Below are 24,623 nucleotides of genomic sequence, written 5' to 3'. Positions count from 1 at the left end.
TGGGACCATATCTATTGAAGGTACGGTAAATGGGAATCTATTTCCACTAGGATTATTAGAAATTATTAAAATGGCATCCTTTCTACATGTTATAGGTTGGTGATCCAGGAAGACCAGCGTGAACACACTGGACTACCATCACCAGCACTGTTCTACCTCTAGAACCATTACATTACATTGTATTGTAAAATAACCAGGTTAGGATATAGCCTAAAGCTGATCATACATGTGACAGTAGGGTCATTTGTTGAATAAAACTATCATTCAGACAGACCCTTAGTACAGTCAACATAAATACCCTCTATAGGGCATACAGTCCAAACAGGACATTAGCTGTCTATGCTGAACTGGTTTTCCCATCACAAGATTACACACACAGCTGGGAACTGGCCAATAATATTCATCTTCAATATTGTCCATTTTTGTCATCTCTAGAATTTACTTGCACCACGATGCCTGGTGCACATTCTTTACAACTGGTGCATCATATCGTATACCTCTCCGATACTGGACGAAAATCTCTGTCTTCCTAACTACCGAGGCAAAAAAAAATTGGAAAAAAAAAAAACTGCATACAATCAAATGAACAATCACTTGTAATACATAAAACGTCAATAAAAAAAAAGTATATTAAATGCACATTTGACAACCAAAAGCTATTGGTAATGAATACTGTAGGGCTATGTTAGAGCCAACACTGCATTGTTTGTTTAGAAAAAGTGTCCACTTGGAACAAAAAGCTGTGTACGCTCTGCCATTTCTAACAAAAAAAAAAAAAAAAAACTTTACAATTTATTATAAATTAGAGCGGCAACATAAAAAAAAAAAGTTACGAAAAAAACAAAACAATAATAAATGCAAGCTCACACTGGGTTTCATATTCAGTGCTTCTTACACTGGAATTTGTAAGCATATTTAAATGGAGGAGAGTAAGAACAACCAAACTGTGAACAGTCTCCAGGGAGACTATTGGAAACCATTTAAAGCTGAACTGAATCGGCTAAATGAACTGCTGAAGTACATACTGTATGTGAACTGCCTTCAAATAATAGGGTATTCTGTTCTGCCTGTTTTATGATCCAGGCATCCCTGCTAGACCACAGAGCATGAATGTAGATCTCCACTGCAGCGGAAGTGTGGTCAACAACACTGGTCAGAAGATAGCCTAGCTAGCTGATTGGGCAATGAAGGAGAAGCAACACGCTACTCAGTTATCACTCTGCTCTCTCCTCCAACTCAGTAAGTTCCCCTGCCAGCACATGTGCATTACAGTAGAGACTTACTGGCCTCTAGTACTGACCCATCCCTCTCCCACTCTGAGATTTGTTGTACAGGGGATTACAGAAGGCCGATACCAAGATAAATCCTATTATTACATTAGTTGCATTTAAAATGAATGTAGTAATGTTTTTTATTAAACCATTACTGCATTTGATTTGTGTTTTATGTCTGCCTTACATTTTGTTTTAACAGCATCTACAAAAAGCAATGAGGTGACATACAACACTAGAATGTATGCAGAAAAAAAGGAAGTCTACGGCTTGTAGCACTTGGGTTCTATAGTCACTAGGATGTTATATGAATTATATCTGCAAATGGTGCGCTTCTAGAAAAAGAAAACCGTAGTACTCAATGTATATTTGCAACAAGCCTAATCCTTAAAATGGTTTCTTTCTGTACCCATTCTGTCTAAACATTGCTCTCTGGCCCATATAAGTGGCCCCTATAAGACAGCTCCATGGTGAGCAAAAGTGCTGAGAGTTAACAATGTAACTTGTTAAATGCTCTCTGACATTTTTATATAAAATTACTCGGTTATTTGATAAGGGTTGTACAGAATGCTAATAAAGACCTGTTGATGCCCAGAGCCCTTTTCATGTGTACACCACCTCTGTTTACGACTACTCATAACATCCAAGGAAAATGTGCCATAATGTGTCAAGAATTTGCACTCTGTTTTTGAATTTTGTGTTTTTATCCGGAAGGGCTCCATTTACACAGCCATAGCATTTACAAAGATCTGTGAATGAATAAACTACAAGTTCTGTCTGCCACCGTGGAAGAGGGGCTTGTAGTTCTCAATGGAACACAAAGTGCAGTTACCACCACACTCGTAGTCCACTGATACTTCCTCCAGCTCTCTAAATGAAAGTCCATACCTCAGTATAAACATAGAGCTGAAGAAGGAGTCTGCAGGAGCCTGGCATTGCACCTGCGATCCACTGATCACGGCTGCAATGCTTTGTAAAAAAGCATTGCTGCAAATATACATTTAATATTTTTTTTTCTAAAAGGCAGACTTTGCTTTTAATGGGTGGATCTGGATACCTCTACTCATAAAAGATGAGTATTGTATCTTGAGATCTATTGCGGACTAAACTTTAAGAGTACAAGAAGAGTCATGAACTTAACTGATGCCATGTATTGCACAGCACTCCTAAATACAGGAAAAACAGTCAAAACATAACCCACAAAACTCATCCTCTCATAAGAGTAATACAAGTTACCATTAAGAGGCAAAAAACTCATACAACTTGGGGAAAAATGTGTAACATCTCCAAATGATATACCTAGGGCATGCCTCTAAAACAATGGGACAGATTCTGAAGTTCCTAGAAAAGGATGAAGAGGCCGAGTAAAATCTGTCTGGTTGCCATACTTTATTTCAATAAAATAAAAAATAGAAAGAGGAAGACCTCATCTGCAATGCCCTTACCATTTATTTACGCTACATTAGAAGTAAAAAAATGCAGAAATAATGGAAGCCCTTTTAAAGACAAAAGCATACAAAAAAAACTAAGCTAAAACACCATAAAAATTTTAGGTCAGGAAGGAAGGATCTAGCCATTTTCAAATACGAACATTTAAAACAGGTCATTAAAATAGCTCAAGTCATGTGACTGCCAGTCTAAATCCGAAAATTATTACAAAAAGTTTAAAGAGAACTGCTGCATAACTGTCAAATTAGTTTTAAGTGAAGGATGACTATGATATGTGTTGTGTACAGCCATGTCTACAGAAAGACCTCACTATAGCATCCAGCACCAAGAAGTTTCCCAGTTGGTCTTCTGCTCTTACTTGTTCACAGTGACGTATCTGTGTTGGAGTACTGATTGCTAAAGTTGCAGGAAAGCGTAAAAATACAATATATGGCCCTTAGTGAGGCCAACAGATACCAATAACTTAAAACAGCAGATACCCTAGTCATCTTCCAGTCAATACTAAACTAATGTATGTTGGCGTACCCTTACCCTTTCCTAGTCTTGTTACATTAAAATGAATCTAATTACCCTACATTTGTTATTCGTTCAACCTTCCAGTATATCATTCTGCTCTTGTTACAAAGGAAAACCTTCACAAAGCCTATAAAGCCCCAGACTTTAAAATAGGTACATTGAAAAGAGCACCACACAATAAAATCAGAAAGTAGACTTAAAGTCAGAAAACTCTACCAGAATCATCACCTAACTGCAGTATTCCAAAACCAATATACAGCCATAAATCTACACAGAGCTTGCCAACAGCCATGTATGAAGCAGGTTGCAGAATTTTATTTTCCTAAATAGTTAATAAGCTGGATCAATGGTACTTTTTTCACAACTAAAGATTCAAATGTAGTCCTGTCAGCCTAAATATAGCTTAATATAGGAGGCACCCATTGGGATTGATTTATTAAAGGCAAATTAGACTGCATTTTGCAAGTGCGTCTGCTTCAGAGCTTAGCAAGTGAGGGGAAGCTTTGAAAAATTCCATCAACCAATCACGTGCAAGCAAAAATGCTATTTTTTTTTAAATTTTCCTTGCAGCTGACTGGGTGTTTGTAAATTTATGCTTTACCTCATTGACTAAGCTCTGGAGCAACTGCACCTGCAAATTGCACAATCTATTGGCCTTTAGTAAATCAATCCCATTGTGTCTCCTTACTCAATTTTAATGGGCCACCAAGCGTAACAGATTTCTAAAGAAAGAAAAAAAATAAAAAAAGGTTTCATTTAAATAGACATTTCACTGAGGAATCTGTAGAAATTTCAGGAGATTGTCAGGAGAAGGGATATTTAAAATCAAAGTTGCACTGTTGGAAGCCATCTTGGTGCCTCCATCTGTCTTTGTAACTAGGTTAGAGCATAGGCAATATTGCAAAGTGACATAAACCTTAAAGCCAAACTATACTCCCCTCCAATGCCGTGTCATCTATGAAAGCCCTTGCTGGTGCCAACATCTTTGTTCAATCTTCTTCTGGATTCAGGATCTTTTGCCATATTTATTGGTTTGCCAAAATCAGACACTGAACTGCACAAGCATAGCTCAGTGTGCCTTGCCAGGAAGATTGTGAACAGGCAGGTGAGGATCCTACATTGCAGAAAAGACATAGTATGTCTCTTCTGCAAAAAAAGTCCTGCCTGCTCTTAAATTTTGTGTGGGGAGTTCCATTTCAGATATTTATGTCTGTTTTTCTCCATCCAGATACACAAGAGGCTATTTTTAAACAAAAAAAAAAAAAACATTGCAAAGTGACTTGGATTCATAACTTTGCCAGATTTTAGTTTCAACATTGCCTGCCGTTTCCCTTGAATTTTACAGTCGAAGTCTAAGTTGTCAATTTTAAAAACAGTAAAGTGCCAAAAAGGGAGAAAAAGTAGGTGGCCTGATAACAACATCCTCTATAAATAGTTGTAAAAATTATGTGAATCTCTTTTTCCCCAAAGTAGAATGATCTTATGGTAGATTTGGGGGTCCTGTAATAACAATGCATGTGTTGTCTCTACTGTGTGTAGGTAATGAAAAAATCAGGGGCATTTAATGACAGCCAAGTCTAATGCTGGTCATATATGAACAGATCTTTCATCACGTACAGCTAAATATCGAATATGCCTAACACACTTGAAAATTTACAATAAACATTTCCCAATTCAACTAAAATTTACATAAAATTGCCATGCTTAGCTTCGTCAAAGCAACTCTGCTATCAGCCAGTAATTTTGTTTGTCATTTTCCTGTATATTCCACGAAGAAAAGGAACTAATTGGATACAGGATACACAACTGCAACATACAAACATGCATGTCTATGTGTCAGTTGAAATGCCAAAATGCTGTTGGTCAGAAAAGATCTGAGCAGCACCTGATAAATATGGTTATTTCAAAATAATCTCCCCACTTGGAAAAAAAAAAAATGTATAATAAGTTGTACTGTGCTCAGTTTTCAAAGTAATGCTGTAATATGTTGCATGACATGTGAAAATCCTCTAATATATGGCCAGCATTATTAATTAGGGTATCAATTGAAAATGCAAGTGTGTCTTACAAGTCACTAAAAAAAAATTACCTTTAAAAAATGTAAATGTTTCTTACATGGGTTTTTTTTTTTTCTTTTTCTTTTTAATTACCATGCGCCAAATGATCTGGTGAACCCAGAGGTTATTTTTAAGGCCGTCTGCTATGAACTATATAAAATAATCAATGAATTGTCCCACTGTGCCAAGATCTCTCCAGATGCAGTTACTTCAGAGGCCAATTCTGAAATATTCAGATGCAGACATAAAACAAAGTACATTCTCATACTTTAAGAAGCTTGAATGCTCTAACATGTAACAAACCACTTTACAAAGCTTTCAGTTTCTTTCTTCCTATGACCCCACATGTATTATGCTCAGCATCTATCTCAATTCATCTGGATTTTTTTTTTTGCCAAGGCCCCCATTTGGGGGAAAACTTAACTCATATTGGTGAGAAACGTTAAGCACAAACATAAATTCAAACATAATAATAAAATTGCCTTCCAGAAAAAAAAAAAAAAAAAAAAAAAAAAAAAAAGAAGAAAGAGAGAAAACCATTTTTGCATATCATTTTTTTTTAAACTCCCTGTTCCCTAAACCTCCCCCAACCCATGCCCCCCCCCCCCTCCCAAGAAAAAGACAAATGAAAATCCAGCCCCACAGTCTTTAAAAAATGTGAAAAATAAAATGGCGTCAGGCAGCAAAATTGCAACTTCCCCTTTGCAGTCTCTCTTTCGCATACGTTCCGCCGGCTTATGTCCTGGTACTGCGATTTCCTTGTACGGCACGCATTTAAATAAAAATAAAAAAAAATATTCTACGGTAAAAAAAATGACAAAAAAATCTTCTTATTAAAATAGAATTTGTTTTTACGTTTTCTTGGATTTTTTTCTCCTTTTTATCTTTTTTTCATTTTTTTTTTCGGTTTTTCTTCCTTTAAGTCTCAGTTGAGATTTGAACGTCTGTTCTGGTTTCACAACATTTCTTGAGTTATCTTTTTTCTAGCTGCTTTGGTTCCTTGGAAGTTTAAAGTTTATTGCAGTAAAAATGCTTCTTTGCAAAAGAAAGAAAGAAAAATATTTTTTTCTTCATTCGTCCCCGCCCCTAATGTGTGTGTTTTTTTTTCTCTTCAGTTTTCCCCCATTTTTCAGTAAAGCCTCATGTTCAGCCCTGCAGCTCTCCATCTGGTCACTTCCTGTGCTGACTCATTCCCACATGTGAACCTGACAAAGAAATGATACCTTTTCAGTACAAATTCAAGCATATAAAAAGGTACACAAGGCTTTCAAAGCCATAGCATGTGTGGAAATGGGAGGAAATAAGAAAGCTCCTGAAGTATCAATGTTACTCATTCACAAAAAAATAACGTCCTCAAATATAGACTATTTTCCATGTCGCACACAAAAATACATGCAGATTTAAATATCAGACCAAACATTTGCGACATAGTTTTAAAATAATTAAAGTGCTTGTGAGCTACTATGGTGTATTTAAATAAATTAATAAGTGTATTTAAATAAATTATTTCAAATAAACAATATTTGTGGCTCACTTACATCCTGCACATTCATTTTCATGTGTGCCTTTAAAATAAAATATTATAAAATAGTGCAGCGCTCCACTAATTTACCCAATGGTGGTATATGAAACAAATAATCTGAATTTAACCGATCAGATTATTAAAAAAAAAAAAAAAAAAAATTATAATAAAAAAACCATAAAAATTGCAAATTGTGAAAATATATATCATCACATTTGATATTAAAAATGTATTATATTTAATTTTTTGGCATTCTAAGCACTGTTATTATTAACGCCACATAGTTTTAACCGCCCAAAAAGGTGGGCAGATTAGGTGACAATCTCAGATATAGAATACTGGAAAAGTACAAACTCCCTTGAATTTATCCAAGCTGCCTAGTTGAGGAAGGTAAGTTACTTGGGACTCTGGACAATCAACAGTTCACAAACTTTTCCAATATATATGCTCCCCCATCCCCCCCTCCAAACGTACTTCCCCTCCCTCCCTCTGAATGTATTCATTAAAGAGGTTTTGCCTTTAATAAAAATAGAATTTAAAAAAAAAAGAAGACTACTACAAGGGCAGATAAAAGGTGACACAGTTGCTGCTTCAGAAATCCCGTAAAATCAATTTCTAAGGCAGGAGCTGCACCACCTTTCTTCACAGCATACAGGGCCCCGCAGCACATTGTATGCAGCCGATCAGTGGAGGCCAAAGAGACGGGGGCCCAAACACTTCAGGCAGTTTCTACCCGAGAGTGGTAGTAAAGCCCACCTTTTTTACTTGTACCTACAGGTAAGCCTATGATAAGGCTTACCTGTAGGTACAGTAAATATCTCCTATACGTGCACCATTTAGGAGATATTTACAAAAGTAGCAGTCAGTGATGTCATCAGCGTATTTGCACTGCACTCTCAATGCACAGCGTGCTGTGCCACGGCTGTGACTCCTGCGTGCATGCGCGGGAGACACGTCATCGCGGCTCGGCCATTCAAGAAGCCAAAGCCCACAAACCCATAAGGAAGACCGGGTGAAGATGGAAGTGCCTACAGAGGTGACAGCACACCGCCAGAGGGCTTCGTTTTAACATACATCTTTCATACATCAATGCATACTAGCACATTGTGCCATTATCCTGCAGGGGACCATTTTTTTGTATTTTCTTTTTTCCGGTTTACTACCGCTTGAAGGGTCTTACAAAGAATTATACTTATTATGTCTAAACAGCCTTGCTGCCCAGCCTGTAAAAGCCATAAAGTATCTATAAAGCTAAAACATTTTTCTTGGCTTTGAATAGAGTAGGGAATGGGTGGAACCCCTGTCATTTTTTAATTGACATCTGGGGCTCCATTAGGGCCTGTATCAATGGGCTTTGGGCTTATGTCAATGGCATCAGTTTTAAATGATATTAAAGGTAGATTTTTTTATTAAAAGAAAAACAATGTTATACTTACCTGTTCTGTGCAGTAGGGCAGATCCTCCTCTTCTCTGATCTCCTGCTGACTCCTCCTCTTCACTTTCTCTGGCGGCACCTGTGCGTGCTTGCTTCTGAACCCTGCTCTGAGTGTCCATAAGGTACACAGAACAGGGCTCGGCTCCGCCCCCTCCTCACTGGCTATGATTGACAGCCTCGGAAGCCACTCCCACTGTTGTCTCAGACAATGAGGAGGCAGAGATCTGGGAGAGCAGCTCCTCTTGTGCACATCTCTGGATCGCGATAGGGTACAGGTAAGAATTAGGGGGGGGGGCTGCAGGAAGCTGCATAGTGAAGGTATTTACCTTCATGCATAGAATACATTAAGGTAAAAAATCTTCAGACTTTAGAATGACTTTAAGACACTTCTGAGATCATGCAGGATTCATTGACCAGTGCATTTGACCCATAGTTGATCTCCTTTAGACCAGCATTTGACACGCAGTTGATCTTCAGACCAGCATTTGACCTGCAGTTGATCTCCATCAGACCAACATTTGACCCACTTCAAATGGGTTTATCATCTCCATGGACTTTGATGGGAATGTAAAATCTACATGAAGCAGACAACAGCCCATCAACACAAGTCCTTCCTAGATGGGAAGGTAGGGTAAATCTCCAACAGTAACACAGATAATAATTGATATGCCTTTTTTTAGCAGTGTAAGGGATGGCTAGAACCCCTGTCAGGGGCCCTGTTGCAGATTTGCTCTCATTCCTTTTTTTTTTTTTTCTTTTCAAGATGTTTACAGCAGGACAAGAAGTGAGGAAAAAAGTTCTCTAAAGAACCACTGGATAGCAATAAAAACCTGACCAGGTTTCCACCTTTAGCTTGACATACACATTAACTTGTAGTATTTTATTTAACCGGTTCCCAACCACGCTACAGCCGAAGGACGGCTACAGCGCGGTTGTGTAATACCATGGACGTCATTCCAGGACATGCCCCCCTACGCGCCCCCAGCCACAGCTGATTATAAGATATGGTAATCGGCCAATCAGGGCAGCCTTTTACCACGTGATCAGCTGTGTCCAATGACACAGCGATCACCGGGTAAATGCAGTTGCAGGTTATCACAGCGTGAGGAAAGTAAAACCGAGAACTGGCAATTGTCAGCGAAGGGATCGGCACGGATTATCAGGGCACTGATGATCAGTCCCCAGCAGTGCCACCCACCAGTGCCCATCACCTGTGCCACTCAGCAGTGCCACTTACCTGTCCAACCCACCAGTGTTGCATCATCAGTGCCGCATATCAGTGTTGCCTGTCCGTGCCCATCAGTGCTGCCTGTCCGTGCCCATCAGTGCTAACTATCCGTGCCCATCAGTGCTGCCTATATGTGCAGCCTCGTCAACACACATCAGTGAAGGAGAGAAATTACCGGTTTGCTAAATTTTATAAATAAATAGATACAAAGAAAGACTTTTTTTTTTTTCAAAACTTTTTGCTTTTTTTGTTTATAGCACAAAAAATAAACCCCCAGTGGCGATTAAATACCACCAAAAGAAAGCTCTATTTGTGTGAAAATTTTTTTATAAATTGCATATGGGTACAGTGTTGCATAACCGCGCAATTGTCATTTAAAGTGCGACAGTGCTGAAAACTGAAAATTGGCCCTGAGCAGGAAGGGGGTATAAGTGCCCAGCAGGCAAGTGGTTAAAGTGATCAGTCATAAAACAAACAGGAAAAGACATATTTTCTGTTGATAAAGAAGGTAAATACTTGCCTTTTCTGATTTCAAACACTGCTCCAATCCTGAGAAATTGTCCCCTTAGGTCTACTGAGACACTAGTACTTCCGGAAGTGTCAACACTTCAGGGAGTGACCCTGCAGCTCATGCTGGTTTAGTTTACAACACCATTTAGTCACTTCTCAAATGGTGTAAAAAGGTTGATCCAAGCTTATATACAGTCAGGTCCATAAATATTGGGACATCGACACAATTCTAACATTTTTGGCTCTATGCACCACCACAATGGATTTGAAATGAAACAAACAAGATGTGCTTTAACTGCAGACGGTCAGCTTTAACTTGAGGGTATGTACATCCAAATCAGGTGAACGGTGTAGAAATTACAACAGTTTCCATATGTGCCTCCCACTTCTTAAGGGACCAAAAGTAATGGGACAATTGGCTTCTCAGCTGTTCCATGGCCAGGTGTGTGTTATTCCCTCATTATCCCAATTACAATGAGCAGATAAAAGGTCCAGAGTTCATTTCAAGTGTGCTATTTGCATTTGGAATCTGTTGCTGTCAACTCTCAAGATGAGATCCAAAGAGCTGTCACTATCAGTGAAGCAAGCCATCATTAGGCTGAAAACACAAAACAAACCCATCAGAGAGATAGCAAAAACATTAGGCGTGGCCAAAACAACTGTTTGGAACATTCTTAAAAAGAAGGAACGCACCGGTGAGCTCAGCAACACCAAAAGACCCGGAAGACCACGGAAAACAACTGTGGTGGATGACCGAAGAATTCTTTCCCTGATGAAGAAAACACCCTTCACAACAGTTGGCCAGATCAAGAACACTCTCCAGGAGGTAGGTGTATGTGTGTCAAAGTCAACAATCAAGAGAAGACTTCACCAGAGTGAATACAGAGGGTTCACCACAAGATGTAAACCATTGGTGAGCCTCAAAAGCAGGAAGGCCAGATTAGAGTTTGCCAAACGACATCTAAAAAAGCCTTCACAGTTCTGGAACAACATCCTATGGACAGATGAGACCAAGATCAACTTGTACCAGAGTGATGGGAAGAGAAGAGTATGGAGAAGGAAAGGAACTGCTCATGATCCTAAGCATACCACCTCACCAGTGAAGCATGGTGGTGGTAGTGTCATGGTGTGGGCATGTATGGCTGCCAATGGAACTGGTTCTCTTGTATTTATTGATGATGTGACTGCTGACAAAAGCAGCAGGATGAATTCTGAAGTGTTTCGGGCAATATTATCTGCTCATATTCAGCCAAAAGCTTCAGAACTCATTGGACGCCGCTTCACAGTGCAGATGGACAATGGCCCAAAGCATACTGCAAAAGCAACCAAAGAGTTTTTTTTAAGGGAAAGAAGTGGAATGTTATGCAATGGCCAAGTCAATCACCTGACCTGAATCCGATTGAGCATGCATTTCACTTGCTGAAGACAAAACTGAAGGGAAAATGCCCCAAGAACAAGCAGGAACTGAAGAGTTGCAGTAGAGGCCTGGCAGAGCATCACCAGGGACGAAACCCAGCGTCTGGTGATGTCTATGCGTTCCAGACTTCAGGCTGTAATTAACTGCAAAGGATTTGCAACCAAGTATTAAAAAGTGAAAGTTTGATTTATGATTAATATTCTGTCCCATTACTTTTGGTCCCTTAATAAGTGAGAGGCACATATGCAAACTGTTGTACTTCCTACACCGTTCACCTGATTTGGATGTAAATACCCCCAAATTAAAGCTGACAGTCTGCAGTTAAAGCACATCTTGTTCGTTTCATTTCAAATCCATTGTGGTGGTGTATAGAGCCAAAAATGTTAGAATTGTGTCGATGTCCCAATATTTATGGACCTGACTGTACATTAAATACATACAGAAATTTATGAAAGGCCAGTGTCTCTTTAAAAATGAACAACCTTGTTCTCTTACCAACACTTTCTTTCACTGGTACGAATAAGCGGCGTGGTCTGTGGTGGGTTCCACGGCAACTTGTTGAGGCTGCCCGCTGCTCTCCTGAGCAAAACAAATTAGAAGGAATCTGTCAAATGTTACAACCTGCATCATTGCTCAACATTCTGAGAGAAAAGCATTTCCATCCAAAAATTATAATGAAACCATTAAATATGCATTCTACTTCTATAGAAATTATGAATGATGGAAATAAAAAAGTATTTAGATCTTTTTAGCACTTTGAACAGATCTGACGTGGGCTGAGGCCACAGGTAGGTAGATGTGCTAGTTAATCATAGTAGCAAATGAGAGACCAAGGCACGTATCAGGAATGACATTCCAATATCCATGGTGAACAGATCACCAAATATGGAAATCAATCCTGCTAATTCTAAACAGCTCTTTACATGGCTAAACATAGAAATTTATTTCATAACATGAAAATATTAACTGAAAACAAGTGCACAAATGAGCTGTGGAAACCAGGATAACAAAGGCTAACTCACACTGTTCTGTCTCCCACCCCAACCCCATTCCTTTACATTCATCCAGAAGAGCTTCTCACCTCTAGAGAGACAGTAGAAGGCACGGACGGGTACTGGGGGATGTAGGCCCCCTGCATAGCGGCTGCAGCTGGCATATACTAATGGAAAGATCAAGAAAAATAGAAAATCATTACAGAGCATCTTAAAGAGGTAGTAAACTTTCTTTGTAAAAAAAATTACTGGCAGACAGGGTATTTATGACAGAACAGACCCTATTGGGCTCTTCTGTCATAAATGCTTCCTCCTGCCTGTCAGTGGTCATGTACACGGAGGCGCATATGCGCATCTCAGTGAACATTTACGGCTTGATCTGTGCCCCTGCGATGTGACTCCCGTGTGCGGGAGCAAAATCATCGCAGCCTGGTCACTCAAGCAGCCAAAGACATGGAACCCGAAAGGAAGACCAGGCGAAGATGGAAGCGCCCGGACCCGCTGAATCATTCACAGCGCAGTGCTGGAGGGTTCAGTTTGACAAGTAAGTCTATCATAATGTGCGAATATGCAGTGAAAACTAGCACATTATGGCATAACCCACCTGGGGGCCCCTCAAAAAGGAAATGAAAGCGAACTTTACTACTGCTTTAAGCGATTTAAATATTACATTTAGTTTTTTTTTTTTTATTTTTTATTTTTTTAACCCTGTAACCATTAGGTCACTTTTAGAGAAAAGGTCACCTGTAAAAGAAGCATTTATATACTTACTTTTCTGGTGGCCCATGTATTGAAAAGCCACCACTTCTCCGATCCCTAGTATAAATACATAAATGGTCCATATAGTGAACATGGTGTAGATTTATTCACATTAAAGTGTTACTAAACCCAGGACCCTACATTCACTATATCTGGTGTCCCACAGTACACACAACATGGAAATGCAATTATTTTAGTAAATATAAACTGCTAAATACCTTTTCTCATCAGCAGTTAGAGCAGTCTTGTTACTTCTATCAGTGTCCAGCAGAGCACATGTTAAAACTTGTAGGAGGAGTTTGCATTCTGCTCTGGGCGGATGCAGGACCCCTGAACTCTGTCTGGACAGTGCTGATTGGGCCTGTGCTGATCATATGCACTCCCCCAAGAAAAAAAAAAAAAAAAAAAAACCTCTCTAGCAATACACAAACTGAGCATGTGCAGAGTGTCTCCACATGATATGTCTAGTCAGGAGATAAGAGGGGGGCACTGGAAAAAGGGGAGGATCAGAGAAGTCAGGAGTGTTTTTGCACAATGCAGATGATAAACCCCCTAGGTTCCACAGTGAGTATAACAAGCATGCTTTACTGCATATACAGACTGATTTACTGCTGCGGGTAACACTTGAAGGTCATTACTAAGGACAAGGGACACTCTTTACATCTGGAGAGAAAGAGATTTAACCTCCACATATGGACAGGCCTCTTCACAGTAAGAGCTGTGAAAATGTGGAATAGACTCCCTTAAGAACTAGTTCTGGCCAGCTCAGTGTATTGATTTAAAAAAAAAAAAAAAAAAAAAAAAAAAGAGCTAGATGCATGCCTAAATGCACAAACTATACTGGATATTAATATTTATAGGTAATAAACACAAGAGAATGATGATACAAGGAAAATCAAAATTGCTTCCTGGGGATCGGGAAGGATTTTTTTCCCCCGCTGGAGCAATATACTTGCTCCCCCTCTGGCTGTGGTGGTTCATTCCACTGGCTCATATGTCACTACAGGACACTCAAGCTGGAAGCAGAAACCACAGTGGCTGGTGGCAAGTATTCAAATCATCTGATGGTTAAATATTTGCAAAGGGCTGGAGAGGGGAGAGTTCACAATTTTGCTATACACGGACTGCTGGAAAGATATATCCAGTAAATGCTTCTTTTACAGGTGACTTCTTGCCTCAAAAGTACTGAGGTTTCCACTAGCAAGTAGATGTTATGGTTTTTGAGCAGAGAGAAATGTACAGACCTTAGTTTTGCTAAATAAACTATATAATTGGAATATAAAGTCCCGCAAACATATGTTCACTCTATGCCATTAAACGTTGTTGTGACAAATTTTCTTACATATACAATCTCAGTATCCTTGTTTCTCTAATCAACTAAACATTATTTAGAACATCATGAATAAATAACATATTTGTTTAAATAGAAAAAAAAAATATAAATCTTACCGCTCCCGTGCTCCCCAGTGACAGGTGTCCCAGCTGTTGAGTCAGAGGTCCCATCATGGAAGCAGGCTGAATGGAAATAGCATGGTCCATAGTGGGAGTGAGGACAGTTCCCTAACAAAGAGTGAATGTTCAAGAGGCCACAGTGCACACAACCACAATGTCACCTTCCAGCTATGCCACGATAGTAAAGGGTCTAGATATGCGTGTCTCAGCTGTGGTCCTCAATTAGGGCACATTTTGTATGCTAAAGATACATGTGAGTAGTGGTCCACAGGAATACCTGTGCATTGTCAAGCAATGCTATTGGACAGAACATATTATTCTAGGTATCCTTGACAAACACAGTTGAGAAACCTTCATTCATTTACACTCTATACATTTACATTAACAAGCTATAAATATGAATATATTTTTGCTCTGCTTTATTGCTGATGTTTTATTGGCATAGCCATATATCTATGGAAAGGTTGGCATGCAACAGCATCCTATGTAAATTTGGTTTCCTTGCCTATATGGGATATCGCCCAAAAGGTGGGTTTTCATTTGCAAATTAAACTCATTTCACTGTAACAAATGGTCTGTGCCCCCACGTTCCTGGGTTTGTTTTCCCAGACCAAGACCTTCAATTCAATAGCCGCCTTATTACAAGTAGCAGGAGGGTCCTGCTCTTTCAGACGGTAGAGATACAATTGTGTTTTATTAAAACAGGGGAACTTCAGTTGCAGTTTAAATTGGAAAACCCCTTTAATGTACAGTATGTGACCATCTAAACTAACAATGCTATAAAGATTGTTAGGGGCATAAAAGGAAGCTGGCACTAGTGGCAGAGCAGTGGGTGCAGAGGAAAGTTCAGAACAGAGAAAAATTGGATAGTCAAGAGAAAGTGTTAAATTTCTAGATATGCAATTAACAAATACTCACTGCAGGCTGCATGAGGTAAGACTGATGATGCATCCAGGAGGGATTGTGAACCTAAAAATGACCGAATACAGCATAAAGATATAGATCACTTATGGTGGAACAGATATACACACAACAATACATTAAACCTAAGGGCAAGCACAATAAATGCACATATCCTGAGAACAAGTGATAAGAGATCTGTTAATCCCTGTTCATAACACTCCCCTTCCGAGGAGAAAAGAGAATGATTGCTGACAGACAAGCTTTTCCAACACCACAAAGTGCTCATTACTGCATAACAGTTGACAACTACATACGCCAATACTTAAACCAAATGTATCCCTTTTTTATGGACAGCATATTATTATAATACAGTATTTATATGGCGCCAACAGTTCGCTCAGCGCTGTACATTACAATGGGAGACAATATATGAGACAGTACAACAACAATACAATGCGATGCAATACACGAGGGGTTCGAGAGCCCTGCTCCTTGGAGCTTAAAATCTAGGAGGGAGGGGATAGTGGTACGGGAGGAAAAGCTGTGGGGGATGGAGTGGTAGGAAGAGCGGAGGAGATCGGCAATTAGAGGGCGGGGTAGGCTTCCCTGAAGAGGTGGGTGTTCAGGGTGCGCCTAAAGGAGAGGAGAGTAGGTGATAGTCTGATGGATTGGGGTAGGGAGTTCCAGAGGATGGGTGATGCCCTGGAGAAGTTCTGGAGGCGGGCATGGGAGGAGGAGACCAGGGAACTAGAGAGAAGGAGGTCTTGTGAGAAGCGGAGAGTGCGTTTTGGGTGGTATTTGGATATTAGGTCAGTGATGTAGTTTGGGGCAGAGTTATGGACAGCCTAGTACGTCAGTTTTAGCATTTTGAATTTGATCCGTTGGGCAATCGGAAGCCAGTGGAGGGGTTGGCAGAGGGGGGTGGCGGAAACGGAGTGGTTGGTAAGCTGGATAAGTCAGGATCGACCGAAGCGGGGATAGCCTGTGGTGAGGCAGGCCAGTGAGGAGGGAGTTGCAGTAATCGAGTCGTGATATGATGAGGAAGTTGCTTAGTAGTTTCTGGGGTTAGGAATGGGCGTATTTTGGAGATGTTGCGGAGGTGGAGTCTGCATTGTTTGTTTGTTAGCGATTGTCAAGAATGACACCAAGTACTCTGGCTTGCGGGGTGGGCCTGATGGTGGCATTGTTCAATTCACTTGGCTACAAGGTGCCAAGTTCTTGGTATTAAAAATAATGAACATCATGGCAAACCATAATTGTTATGCTGCCCATACATGGCTTAGTTTTTTATGTTAAGCCAGTAGGCTGAACAAAAGAAAAAAAAAAAAAGGAACTGACTCCCACATCCACACATTCGAAGTGAATGTGGGAATCCTCCCCACTGTGTCATTGTATTCTGACAGTGGGACTCCTCTGCTGCCAGAATACATTGCACAGTGTATTTTCCAATATTCCCATTCATGAGAAGCTGATCTTTAGATCAACTTCTCATAAATGGGAACGGCCATAGAGAGACCAAAATTCCGCTGATCCTTGCTGAACCGGTCAATTTTCATTCTATGGCCAGCTTTACAAACTAAGCAAACTGAGCTAGAAGCTATATCATCCAATTAAACATCCTGTCCTAACTGAAATTTCAACAAAAGCCCTGCCAGAAGTAATATTGGGATTCGTCTTACCTGATAAGAAGATACAGGTGATGGCAGGTATGGGGAGAGGGCTGCCTGAGCGATCACCCTATTTGGGGCAATACTGTATGGGGTGGTATAAAACCTGAGAAACATCAAACAGGAAAATCTGTGTTACACACACACAATACTTTTTGTCAATGGCAATTGTAAAATTCACAAATCAAAATGCAGGTTTAAACTTAAACAGTGTCAAGATAGTTGTATTTCCATTTGCCTGCTCCTAAACCACTCAACGAAACAAGCTTAGAACTCTTAACAATCCTTCCCAAATGTTATTGAAGTTTAATAAACAGTAATGCTTTGTTCTATACTCATTAAATGGCAGAATTATGTGCCTTAATGATAGTAAAGGAGAATACCACTCGCAACTGTAGTTTCAGTGTTGACTGGATTCAGTTTAGCAGCAAGGGTAACAAAATGCATATATCAGAATGCAGTACCTGTATCCATAATCCATAACTCGTACTGAGATAAATATGTTGGCTTTCACAGTTGACCTCCTTCTTCACATGAAGTCAAAATACATGAATGAATACAAACTTGTTCCAGGTCATTCACTCAAACTACTGAAGGTGTTGGATCACCATAAAAATCAGACAACTAGCTTTGTTCAGGAGAGCTAGGTCAGCTATTGTAGCCGATTTCTTTAGCATATGTTTCCTTTAAAGTAACCCTTTCTTTTACAGGACCGATTAAAGCTTTACCTCTCCCTCTGCAGCAGCACATACCTTCCTATTCCTTAAATATATTCCTTTTCTTCCTCGCCGCTTCTTTCGAACACCAGGAACAAAAACCCAGCACTTCCAGGTATGGGTGGGAATGTAACTCCTTTTCTCCTATCTGCTAGCATGAGATGCCTCTTAATTGGACATGTAATGCCAAAGGCAGAGACCATAGCCTTGTAGGAGCTCTGAAAATTGTTATAGAAGGTTACATGGGGCTAAGTGTACTTTTTACTTTGCCTTGCATCAGAAAAGAAATAGTTCACTCTAAATAAGACTCTGTTATATTTATTGCAGTGGGGAATGTGTTTCTTTGCTAAGATCCTTGCATGGGGGCTGGAGGTGCAATGTTTTGTATCACAACACGGATCATGTTGTTATAGTAAAAGGCAGACCCTCTCATTGATTTTGAAGCTTTTCAGAAGATATACTGGCATGCCATATTCCACAATCTACAAAACATCTGTTATCTGGAGAGGAATCGCTTCCATCCCCCCCCCCAAAAAAAAACAAAACTTTACTTTAAGACGTGAAAAAAAAGTCCATTTGACAACCACATAGCTTAAAGTGATATTAAAGGCATTTTTGTTTGTAAATAATAAACATCTCATACTTACCTCCTCTGTGCAGTGGTTTTGAACAGAGCAGCCCCGATGCTCCTCTGCTCAGGCACTGGCGTACCAGGCTCCACCCTCCTGCCGACTGCCCTCATAGCAAGCAGCTTGCTATGGAGGCACCCAAGCAGGCTTGCTTCCGAGCCGCTGCTCTGCATGTCCATCCACACACACAGCATGGCTCAGCCCCACCCCCTGCTCTCTCATTGGCTCACTGGCTGTGATTGACAGCAGTAGCGGGGGGCGGGGGATGGCCGAGCCACGCTGTCTGTATCTACAGACAAAGGCAGCGCTGCTCGGGTGGCTTTCTATGGTGGTACTCACTGAAGAGGAGGGGCCAGGAGCGCCGGCGGGGGGACCCCAGAGAGGATTGGGGCTGCTCTGTGCAAAACCATTGCAGAGAGCAGGTAAGTATGACATTTATTATTTTAATAAAAAAGAAATTAAAGCTTTACAATCACTTAGAAGATTTGCTTACACCGCGTTCCAAATTATTATGCAAATTCTATTTAAGTGTCACAAAGATTAAATATTTTGTTTTTCAGTTTAACTCATGGATGGCATTGTGTGTCAGGGCTCTTTTGATCACTGAAAACAATCTCGGACACCTGTAATAATTAGATTGGCCGGTGAGCCCAATTTACGGAAAAACTACTAAAGGACGGTGTTCCACATTATTAAGCAGAGCACCATTTTCAAGCAATATGGGGAAGAAAAAGGATCTCTCTGCTGCCGAAAAGAGTGAAATAGTTCAATGCCTTGGACGAGGTGTGAAAACATTAGATATTTCACGAAAACTTATGCGTGATCATCGCACTATTAAGAGATTTGTGGCTGATTCAGAGCACAGATCGGTTCGTGCAGATAAAGGCACGAAGATTTCTGCCAGATACATGCATCGGATGAAGACAGCAGCTGCTACAATACCATTACACAGCAGCAAACAGATATTTGAAGCTGCTGGTGCCTCTGGAGTCCCACGGACATCAAGGTGTAGAGTCCTCCAGAGTCTTGCAACTGTGCATAAACCTTCTATTCGGCCACCACTAACCAATGCTCACAAGCAGAAACGGCTGCATTGGGCAGAAAAATACATGAAGACTAATTTTCAAACAGTCCTGCTCACTGATGAGTGCCGTGCAACCCTGGATGGTCCAGATGGATAGAGTAGTGGATGGTTGGTGGACGGCCACCCTGTTCCAACAAGGCTGCGACGTCAGCAAGGTGGTGGTTGAGTCATGTTTTGGGCCGGAATCATGGGAACAGAGCGGGTCAGCCCCTTTAGAGCCCCCGAAGGTGTAAAGATGACCTCTGCAAAGTACGTGGAGTTTATGACTGACCACTTTCTTCCCTGGTACAGAAGGAAGAACTATGCTTTCCGTAATAAAATCATCTTCATGCATGACAATGCACCATCTCATGCTGCAAAGAATACCTCTGCATCAATGGCTGCTATGGGGATAAAAGGAGAGAAAGTCATGGTGTGGCCTCCATCCTCCCCTGACCTCAATCCTATTGAGAACCTTTGGAGCATCCTCAAGCAAAAGATCTATGAGGGTGGGAGGAAGTTTACATCCAAACAGCAGCTCTCGGAGGCTATTCTGACATCTTGCAAACAAATTCAAGCAGAAACTGTCCAAAAACTCACAAGTTCAATGGATGCAAGACTTGTGAAGCTGCGATCAAATAAGGGGTCCTATGTTAAAATGTAACGTGACCTGTTAAAATGTTTAAAAAGTTAAAATGTTTGATTGAAATAGCTTTTGATTTCAGTAAATATGCTGCAAACACAACAAATGACAATTTTCAGTTCTTTACAACCTATAAAGTGTTTTGAAACTTACTGTGCGTAATAATTTGGAACAGTGCATTGTAAGTGTTTTATGTTTAAAAAAAATCCTGTTATCATTAGGAGGTTTGTTCAATAAAATGTGAATTGTACTCTTAATAGTTGATAACATGAGAATTATGCTGACTGTTATTTACATCATTTAGGTAAATGAGAAAAATATAATTTGCATAATAATTTGGAACACGGTGTATGTCCAGTTTCCCCTAACGAACGTTCACTGTATTTCTGCTATGGGTAAAACATAATGAAATCTTTTTGTAGTAGACTTTGCAAGTTGACCTTCTGCCCATTCTTCACCAAACAATTCACTTCTAATGTATGCTACCCTAAACAGGGCAACAGCTGGTAGTTTCAGTAGCAGAAACAAGGAGAAGAATATATTTTAATTTAACCTATTTGTACAATTTTCTCCCAAACTGTGCATTTTTATCACAATATCCATTATCACAATTTTCCAGAAATTTTAGAAACTGAGGCAAAATGCTATTATTTTGTTGAGATTTGCACACAATACTTAACTTAGCTACAATGCATGTGTATTTGCCATTACAATACTTGTTATAATCCACATGACTAATATTTTTAGCTCTCATTGGTGTTAACTATGATTAGGGTAAATAATGATGGTTGATATAAGATATTTACTGAATTGAGCCTACAGACTCTCCCATTTAGAGCTGCCTAGTGCTTTCTGCAAAAGACGTCTTTTTCTAATCATGTATACTACAAATCTGCAGATTCTTTGTTACAAGTAATTTCCACAAACCCCAACTTAAATATGCAGCTCCCTTCATGAAAAAACTGGCTCATAAAAAAGAAAAATGAATGGCAACCAAAAAAATCCAAGAATCTTACCCATTCTGCAGAGCAGTTGTGGGATCATATGTCAGCGTCATTCCACCCTAAGAAACAAATAGTAACTGATGTAATAGGAATACATATAGAACATGTACAATGACAAATTGCAGGAAAAGATTAAAAGATGAAGAAAATAGGGAATTATAAAATGTTGTATTGTATTACCGTCTCTCCCTCTCGTGGCCAGCCACGTCCATTTTGAATGTATTTCCCCTGGGTTTGTCTTTTTTTTTGTCCTCCATCTGCAAACTTACAAAGAAGGGGTTCTTGTGGTGCTGAAGAAAGAAGATTATGGTATGAAGTTTAGTTACCTACCCACAGCAATAGGATGCAGCTAATGTATATTTTGTCACATACAATAAATCACCTGCACTTCTATGTGTAAAAACAATATGTGGAAAAAAATATATAGAAATCCAATAACAATCAGTGCTGCTGTTCAAAGGTGCAAAAAAAACACCATAACACAAAATAATGAATAACAGCACAAAAAAATGAAATGAAGTCCACAATCTTAAATAATCCGTGATTAAATGCTCCAATAAAAGAAATCGGTGTCAAAGAAAGGAAAGTCCAAAAATTTATATTATATATCCCGCTCCTTAACCGGTTCCCGCCCGGCCTATGGCCAGATGGCAGCTGGGCGAGCACCTCGTCCCTCCAGGTGGACGCAATATGGCATCCTTTCCTTTGCCTGCCTGCAGAGCCGCGCAGTGGCGCGATCTGTCACCAGCCGTGTACCTTGGACACGGCCGATGACAGATCTGTGTACCGGCCCCCGTTGCCAGTACCATGTGACCTGCTGTGACCAATCACAGCAGGTCTCATGACAGTTGTATACAATAGATGGCTTCCTTTCATGCCATCCATTGTATACAAGTGTGGCTAGCTGTGAATGGTCACAGCGATCACATGCACAAACTGGGTCAATCACAGCCCAGCTGTGTCATGTGATTAGCTGTGGCCAAATCACAGCTAAGCACAAAAAAAAAAAAAAAAAAAAGCCCTGAATGATTCTATTTCATTCAGGTAAATACTTTCTTATAGTAATGTAATTATTTGCCATACGAACGCACCTCCTAGCTTAGTGACTCACTTCCTGTTGGGTGTACTAGCTTCAAACTACTGGTAATGAATACTACTTCCTACTCCCAACCATACCAATCATGTGACACATAATATAATACTTTATTTTTTATATTTTTTTGTTATAGTGATATTTAACCTATACAGATATCCTATTGATGTCCTCAACTTCCGGTTGAGTCTCCAGGACAATAAGCGATGGAACATTTTCACAATGGCACAGTCAAGTGGAAAAAAAACCCTGGCAGGGGTTTTAACCCTTACCTACTGTTTAAAAAAAAAAAAAAAAGATTGAGTTACCAAAGACTGGGCAACTATGTGGCAAATGAGGTTTAATGTTGATAAATGAAAGGTTCTGCACCTGGGGGCTAAGAATATGCATGTATCATACATACTAGGGGGAGTAGAACTGGGGGAATCAATGGTGGAGAAGGATCTGGGAGTTCTGGCAGATCACAAGCTTAATAATGGCATGCAATGCCAAGCTACGGTTTCTAATCCTCTCTTGTATTAAAAGAGGTATAGACTGCAGAGCAAGAGATATCATTTTACCCCTGTACAAATCATTAGTAAGACCTCATCTGGAATATGCAGTTCAGTTTTGGGCACCAATTCTCAAAAAGAACATTGGGGAACTGGAGAAAGTACAGAGAAGAGCAACCAAACTGATAAGAGGCATGGAGGAGCTCAGCTATGACGAAAGAGGAAATGAATTTATTCTCTCTTGAGAAGAGGAGATTAAGGGGGGATATGATCAACATGTATAAATACATCAGAGGTTCATATAGTGAACTCAGTGTAGAATTATTCACCCTGAGGTCATCACAGAGGACAAGGGGGCACTCTTTACATCTGGAGGAAAAAAAAAATTTAATCTCCCAACATGGAAAGATTTTTTCACAGTGAGAGCTGTGAAAATGTGGAATAGACTCCCTCAAGAGTTCGTTCTGGCCAGCTCAGTGGATTGCTTTAAAAAAAGGCCTGGACTGTTTCCTAGATACACAGAATATAACTGGATACTAACATTTATAGGTACACTTGATCAAGGGAATCTCCAATTGCCTCTCGGGGAATCAAGATGGAATTTTTTCCCCTGCAGGAGCAAATTCAATCATGCTTTGCTGGGTTTTTTGCCTTCCTCTGGATCAATGGTGGATATAGGATTATAACTTTTTTTTTTTTTTTTTGCTCGAACTGGATGGACTTTTGTCTTTTTTCAGCCAGACCAACTATGTAACATACACATTAAAGCTGAACTCCAGGACTCTTACACTCTTACTGCATACCTACATTGGTCCAGCTTAGACCAATGTAAATTTGCATATTACATAATATAGAGATCATACCTGGAGTTCAGCTTTGAGTACCGCTAACTGTGCAAACTATCATTCCTACTCAAACTCCTCTGCTTTTTGGTTGTAACACAAAGTGTTTTAGCTGCAAGTAAAAACAGAATTTATAAAATTAGAACTGCTGAAATGGAGCAGATGTTTTGCTTACCTGGGACACCAGGGGGCGTTTTCATGTATTTACCATTGAAATGAGAAATCACAGCTTCACATTTCTCTGTAGATTCCATTCTGTTGAAGAAGAAAGTACATTTTATTCTGCTTTACTCCCTTCCACAGCTGAAAACTGCTTTTAATAATTCAGTGTCAACAAGGGTCAGAACTGAAATAGGATGATACATTTGTCTTACTGTATTTCCTTACCATTTCATTACAAGTACAGTTTAGATTTTGTCATGTAGTGCCTTTCTGTAAAGCCCTCCTCTCTCCCTATTGTTTTATCCAACACAACCAAGTACCTGAAATCATTTCACATGATGCCTTACCTTAAATGTACAGTATATAGTGGATTGGCACAATGAAAAACCTCACCATTTCTAGAATCTTTGATCTACTTTCTACTATAACTCTAATGTTTGGCCATATATTGCCATCTTTCATGGGCTATTCCTGAACTTCCAAACACTGAAATCAGCCACATTTTCCAGAGAATTTGAACAAAAAAACAAACAAAAAACTTGAGTACATCAGGGTCAAAAAAAAAAAAAAAAAAATATCTCTGGAATAGGTGTAAATTTCCCCTCCTGATGCTTTATGGCTTTAAGAATTGCATTTAAAAAAAAAACTGCTGATCTGCCAGACATCCAGTGTCCTCCTTACCTCCTGTTTGGGATACAGCAGTGCCTTTTTCACTCTGAAAATCTCAACCAGCCGTGCTTGCTGGAATACAGAACTTCACCCCCCCCCCCCAATCATTCTCTTCTATTTCACATGCATACAT

General features: G+C 39.8%; 1 protein-coding gene across 4 annotated transcripts in view; it reads right to left on the bottom strand.

Annotated features, from left to right (window-relative positions):
* Nucleotides 1-6,137: 6,137 nt before the first annotated feature.
* The window catches only part of RBMS2 (RNA binding motif single stranded interacting protein 2), a 181,077-nt gene continuing 162,591 nt past the window's right edge, over nucleotides 6,138-24,623 (bottom strand). For 2 of the 4 annotated variants that reach the window (XM_089680420.1, XM_089680431.1), the window contains exons 6-14: nucleotides 23,835-23,914; nucleotides 21,414-21,523; nucleotides 21,246-21,292; nucleotides 17,191-17,284; nucleotides 15,527-15,577; nucleotides 14,606-14,716; nucleotides 12,487-12,564; nucleotides 11,901-11,984; nucleotides 6,138-6,498 (exon numbers count right to left, since the gene is read on the bottom strand). In XM_089680420.1, coding sequence (XP_089536546.1) covers nucleotides 11,913-11,984; nucleotides 12,487-12,564; nucleotides 14,606-14,716; nucleotides 15,527-15,577; nucleotides 17,191-17,284; nucleotides 21,246-21,292; nucleotides 21,414-21,523; nucleotides 23,835-23,914 — 643 coding nt within the window. In that variant the 3' untranslated portion in view covers nucleotides 6,138-6,498; nucleotides 11,901-11,912. Of the gene's footprint in view, nucleotides 6,499-11,900; nucleotides 12,010-12,486; nucleotides 12,565-14,605; nucleotides 14,717-15,526; nucleotides 15,578-17,190; nucleotides 17,285-21,245; nucleotides 21,293-21,413; nucleotides 21,524-23,834; nucleotides 23,915-24,623 lie in introns of all 4 variants that reach the window. The other 2 variants (XM_089680453.1, XM_089680442.1) reach the window with 2 other exon arrangements.

Source organism: Staurois parvus, unplaced genomic scaffold, assembly GCF_062004578.1.
Source record: "Staurois parvus isolate SC_StPar_1 unplaced genomic scaffold, SC_StPar_1.0 ptg000017l, whole genome shotgun sequence".
Classification (NCBI taxonomy): domain Eukaryota; kingdom Metazoa; phylum Chordata; class Amphibia; order Anura; family Ranidae; genus Staurois; species Staurois parvus.
Note: the sequence above shows the minus strand (reverse complement) of the source record. Positions and strands in the feature narration are given on the sequence as shown.